Here is a 6079-nt window from a genome sequence, read left to right on the forward strand (position 1 = left end):
CCTGGAGAATAGAAGGCTCTGGGGAGACTTTACAGCAGCCTTTCAGTGCCTGAAGGAGGCCACAAGAAAGCCGGGGAGGAACTGTTTACTAGGGCAAGTAGCAATAAGCCAAGGGGCAATGGTTTTAATCTAGAGCAGGGTAGATTTAGATTCGACATTAGGAGGAAGCTCTTTATTATGAGGGTGGTGAGGCGCTGGCATAGCTTGCCCAGAGAAGCCGTGGAAGCTCCCCTCCCTGGAAGGGTCAAAGGCTGCGTTGGACGAGGCTTGGAGCAGTCTGGTCCGGTGGGAGGTGTCCCTGCCCATGGCAAGAGGGTTGGGAGTAGATGATCTTCAAAATCCCTTCCAACGCAAACCATTCTATGAAATGTAACACTTGGGGGTTGGTCACATCTCTAATGCTTTTTTTTGGTGATGTTACAGAATTGTCTGGCTCATTTTTATAGGAGAACTTAGTGGTGAGCACTCTGGAGTCCTCCAAATACCTGCTGAATCAAATTTTCACAGAATGTCAGGGGTTGGAAGGGACCTCAAAAGATCATCTAGTCCAGCCCCCCTGCCAGAGCAGGATCACCTACAGTAGGTCACACAGGAACACGTCTAGGCAGGTTTTAAATGTCTCCAAAGAAGGAGACTCCACAACCTCCCTGGGCAGCAATTTTTTCCAGCAACGCTGAAAATTATACGTTGAGCTCGCTTCCATGGTGCTTCCATCGTTAGTGTCGGTTCCATTTCCACCAAGTTTTGAAATCTGTTACAGAGCATGATGCTCAGTATCGCATTAATGCTGTGGAGCGGTGCGGGGCAGTTTGTGCATCTGAAAGAGATCTCACAGTTAGAACGTGAGAAAGTGCCGGTGAGCTGAGAGTCTGCACCAGCATGTGTAACACTAAGTACTTAAAGCCAAAGCGCTTAGAGTGAGTGTGTTACAAAGTGGTTAAAGTAAATGAATGTATATTAACATAACAGTCAAGTGAATCCCTGAATGCACTAAAGAATTGTAGTGAAGTATCACACCGCGATTGGTGTTCTTACAAACTACAGCTGTTTGTTACATCAAATCTAAAAACCTTCCGGATCGTGCTGTAAGATTAGGAAAAAACCCCAACCCAAACCCTGTCAGTGTTTCTCTGACTTTGTTTTCAGATGGTGTTATCAGAAAAAGTGAACCAGCTAATGGAGTGGGCGAGTAAAAGATCTGTCATTCGAATGAACGGAGACAAATTTCGACGCCTCGTCAAGGCACCACCCAGAAATTACTCAGTGATTGTGATGTTCACTGCTCTTCAGCCTCACAGACAGTGTGTTGTGTGCAAGTATGGCCTTAATTTAGTTCTAAATTAGAACTTGAAAGTCGTCATATACTTTGTATGAAATTTAATTTAAGAACAGGGTATAACTTTTCACATACGTGGGAGGAATATGCTAGGGCACATTATAGTAGGCTTAGCTTTGGAATTAAATGTGTAGGACTGTATCTGTTACATGTTTGTGAGAAAACAACTTAGTCCTTAATTATTTCTCTCCCTCCTAAAATAGTCTCTGCTTTGCAGAAACAATATTCACACTGATAGGCTTCTGGAGAAAGGGTGAAAACTCAATTTCCCTGGCATGAGCTGCTGAAGAAATGTTTGTAGAATTGCTGCTGGCCATGCAGTCTAAAATCGATGTTAATGAATATGTTGCCTGGCACTTATTTACAGTTATAATGGGCTGCATCCTTAACCATATTATGGCTTTCAGGTATTAATGCAGAGGCGGTAGAGGTCTGCAAAGATGATTTTTATGTCTAGCTAGTTGCAATTAATCCTCTGACATGGAAAAGAGGGCACACCTATACTTGTTTTGGAACTACAGTTTGGAACTAGGATGTTGGAATTAGAAATTACTGCTGCTTGTGTTCATGGCCTCAACAAAACTTGTGCTTGCACTTCAAAAAGAAGCAGCGGTGCCATGCGCTTCACTCGATTGTCAGATGAGTGTCTGGCCTTAAACTTTTTCTTTGGTGGAAGGGTGTGGGGGATGTTCCCACTGATGGGGCAAGTAACTACAGCTCCCTCAGCTGTTCTGTAACTCGTGTTCTGGACAAACATCCGATACAGCATCTTGCTTTGTGCGTTTTGCAGGCAAGCTGATGAGGAATACCAGATTCTGGCAAACTCCTGGCGATATTCCAGTGCGTTTACCAATAAGATTTTCTTCGCTATGGTAGATTTTGACGAAGGCTCAGATGTGTTTCAGATGGTAACGTCTGTCTCTTTTTTTTTTTTTTTTCCCCTCTTCTAACATTTTTAACTCGGGTTTTGGAGATCGAGGGAAAGAAGGGAAGGATGTACACAGAAGTTAGTGTTATGATGATTAAAGAAATAATTGAAAACTTAAATTTGCCACTCTTGGAAGAAGTGAGGAGAAGGGCAGCAGAAGGGCAGTAGTGTGTTGGCTGTAATATGAACAGAATAATAGGCACAGAGAGTGGCTTCTCTGACTGTTTTTTTTCTTGAGTTTGTCTCCTATAATAACTTACGGTGTAATTCTTAATGGAATTTTCACTCGTGCATAAGGAGGCAAGATAGAAAGCCCTGATGGCGTTAGGAATAGCTATTAGAATTTTTGGATTAATAGAAAATGATAGAAATAGAAAACAGAAATAGAAAAGTAGAAAATAGAAAAATAGAAAATAGAAATAGAAAAAGCTTAGACTTTCAGTCTGGATTAACTTAGCTCTTTTCAAGTACCCAGTTGTTTTGTTCTATTAACATTATGTAACCAGATTTTGAGAACATTCCTTGTATGCCTGGAACTGTAGCTCATATTAATAATTCATTATCGTTTTGTAAACCTTAACTCTCTTTTTAAAGAGATACTCATCTCTATGTAAAAGCTGGACAGTGATATTTTATGAAATGGAAGCTTTTGGACTGGAGAAAGTGGAGAGTGATGTCTTTTTTCTTATTCTTGTTAAATTTTCACACAGTGTTACACCAAAAATTCATTAATCCTTCTATGGCTTTTGTCGATTTTTGTATATGTTCCTATTTTGCAAATTTCTCTCCCAAAAGTAGTATTTAAGGAAGAAACAGATTCAAAAAACCTGAAATGCTTTGGGAAAAACGCTGTTACGAAAAGAGAGAACTGCATTTTGAAAAAACCTACTTTCATTTATTATATCGTATTTCCTCTTAAATGATTTGAATCTTTTGAATCCGTAGCTACACATATGAGTGCTGACAGAGAAATGTCAGTCACTTCAGAAAGCATGCTCAATGGTGCTTTAAAAAAAAAAAAAGCAAGCCTACTCAGAAGTAACTATTTTTTTCTAACATATCCAGAAGAGCTAGTGACAGAACTAAAAAAAAAATTGTTCCTCAGTTCTGAAAGGAGAAAACAGAATGGAACAAAAAAGGGAAGTTGCAGGAGTATATTGATTTCTTCTAGGAAATACAGCAATGCAAGCTACTATGTGCTGTCCTTTTAAAAAAGTCATTCTCAATTAAATCTATTTCTTGAATAGTGACTTCTCATTGCTTTGGTGACAATGTTGCAAGATATAAATGGAATAGAATTGTGTAACTAAACCGGCCTTTCCTGGTGTTGTGTCTTCTCTGGCTTTTCAAAATCCAGCTGAACATGAATTCTGCTCCGACCTTCATTAACTTCCCTGCTAAAGGGAAACCTAAACGAGGGGACACGTATGAACTTCAAGTGCGTGGCTTTGCCGCTGAGCAGCTCGCTCGCTGGGTGGCCGACAGAACCGACGTCAACGTAAGTATGAGCAGACTTTCCCCTTCGTCACCTCTGCAGCTCTCCTTGCTAATGTAAATCCAGCCATAAAATGTCAGTTGGGTTTGAACGATCTCATTTCGGAAATAGTTCTCGTCTACAAAATCTAGTTTGGGCACAGGACTACATCTCTGCGTTCCCTTGTATTCTGTGTTCTAATAGCTTGTGTAATTCTCTATTTGGTAAGATGGTAAAGCTCATTTCCTTCCTTCTCCTTCTGTTCCTATGGAAGAAAAAAAGTCTTTAAATTATTAGGAAGGGTAAAGTTACAGTAATGGGGAAAGAAGCCTGACTTCCCACGGCAAATTTATTACATAGAAAATTTGTGTCTCTGTGTGTGCTGATACATTGTGGGTTTTGTTAGCAGGTGTGCGGGTATAATGTATAATTGTTGTGGGAAAATGTATCATGTGTTGGGAGAAAATAATTTAAATATCCTCTTTAGATTCGTGTGATAAGGCCACCAAACTATGCCGGACCGTTGATGTTGGGACTGCTGCTGGCTGTCATCGGAGGCCTCGTGTATTTGCGGGGAAGCAATCTGGATTTCCTTTATAACAAAACGGGCTGGGCATTTGCTGCTTTGGTGAGTAATTACAGCTCTTGTCTGCCTGTCGTCGTGAGTTTTGTAGCAATACAAGTCTTTAAAAGCTTCTGTATTCAAAGATGCTTAAACTTGGCAAAGGAAAATGATCTGCGTTTAGGTTTTGATAGTCTGAAAATATTTGATTTTCGTCTTTTCAGCCAAGTTAATGCTTGATTAGTTGCTTTTTAAACACATAAGAGGTAGGACTAAAATTGTATTCCAAGCCAGTATGCATTGGTGTGAAATAAAACGAAATTGTGTAAAAACAGTGAAGAAAAATCCTTATTAAACAGTGGTTTTCTTTCCTTTTCAGTGTTTTGTGTTAGCAATGACATCAGGTCAGATGTGGAACCACATTAGAGGTCCACCCTACGCTCATAAGAATCCTCATACAGGACAAGTGGTAAGTCTTGTCTTTGCTTCCTCTTCTGCGTTTCTTTTCTCTTGTACACAAAAAGGCTGATACTAAAAGAGGCAAGTTCAAAGTGCAGCTTCTTGCCTTCTTTCTTTGTAAGTCGGGGGGCTAACCTCCTGCAGGGAGTAAGGCAAATTAGAGAGCTGTTGATTAGTTCAGAGAGGTTCTGCCTTCCCTTAAAATACGCCTGTGAGAGGGGGTTTGTTGTGTGTGAAACAAAAAATGTTAGAGCCAGAGTCAAGATTTAATTTTCTTCCAATTAGCTTTATTCTTGGCTCAAATAGAAGCAGCAGCTGTTTGCAAATTCGTACTTGACTGCTAAGAAATCACAAAGTCCCGATCTTAATCCAAACCAAAGTGCCCTCTTGTGTAATTGCTCTGTGATAACTTCAACGGTCACCTAGAATTCCATTTTGGTAGGAAGATTATTCCTGTAGTCTTTTGTTCAAGGAGTCATAAATTCTGTAAGAACGGTGGCATTAGTGGCATATTAAGGACAAACGTTGCGTAGGGTTTTTTTCGGGTGCGTTATTTTCTGTGCTCAGTAATAAGCTTTTAAAAGATAGGATAGAAAATGCAATTCTGGATTAGATTAGAGATACTAAGGTTAATTCACTACCTAGTGTCGTGTTCAGTTTCTTGTTAGAAATTCTTAAAGTGCCCCTCATACACTAAAAGAGCACATGGATGGTACTCTGCTGGAAATGGGCCACAGTGGTTCCAAAGTGTTACCTTGGAGTTTATTTTTGTTAATACCCAGAGAGTTCAGGGTTGTCTTGTGTGTGAAAACTTTGATTATTCTGGTAATCACAGAAAGGTCACGAGTTCTGAATGGCTAACAACAAAATAAAAGTGTTTGAGTCTTGCACGCTAAAGAGTCCTGCTGCTGAGTCTCGCAATTTCACGTTTAGCCCAGTCTTTTTAGCTCCTACACCCATCTAATGACTTCTCTATCAAACCAGCTTTTCTCACAATTCTTGAGGTAAGTTCATGTCTGGTGACCTTAGACTTAGGAAATCTCATTCTTTGGAAAAATCAGTTTTAAGATGATGTGAAAAATGCTGCTCTGTACATAATATAGAATAACACTGTAAAAGCAGTTCCAATGCAGTGAGAACATTGCAGGTCTTCGGGTACTTATACATCACACGTTGGCTTTTCTTGTGTGTTTTACTGAGAAGGGAATTAATTTGGCGAAATGTCCTTTCGTGCCTGGTTAGGTGGGTCAGACCCTCGTTATTTTTCCATAAAGGGTGGATTTGCTCATCAAACTTTTTTTTTTTTTCCCTCAAAGGAAT

The 6079-nt window shown here is 40.0% G+C and overlaps 1 protein-coding gene across 1 annotated transcript in view; it reads left to right on the forward strand.

Annotated features, from left to right (window-relative positions):
• The first annotated feature begins 1146 nt into the window (after positions 1 to 1146).
• The window catches only part of MAGT1 (magnesium transporter 1), an 8952-nt gene continuing 4019 nt past the window's right edge, over positions 1147 to 6079 (forward strand). The window contains exons 1-5 of the mRNA XM_009865812.1: positions 1147 to 1316; positions 2127 to 2244; positions 3622 to 3762; positions 4226 to 4366; positions 4680 to 4769. Coding sequence (XP_009864114.1) covers positions 1147 to 1316; positions 2127 to 2244; positions 3622 to 3762; positions 4226 to 4366; positions 4680 to 4769 — 660 coding nt within the window. The remainder of the gene's footprint in view (positions 1317 to 2126; positions 2245 to 3621; positions 3763 to 4225; positions 4367 to 4679; positions 4770 to 6079) is intronic.

The sequence above is a fragment of the Apaloderma vittatum genome, unplaced genomic scaffold (assembly GCF_000703405.1).
Source record: "Apaloderma vittatum isolate BGI_N311 unplaced genomic scaffold, ASM70340v1 scaffold13193, whole genome shotgun sequence".
Classification (NCBI taxonomy): Eukaryota; Metazoa; Chordata; class Aves; order Trogoniformes; family Trogonidae; genus Apaloderma; species Apaloderma vittatum.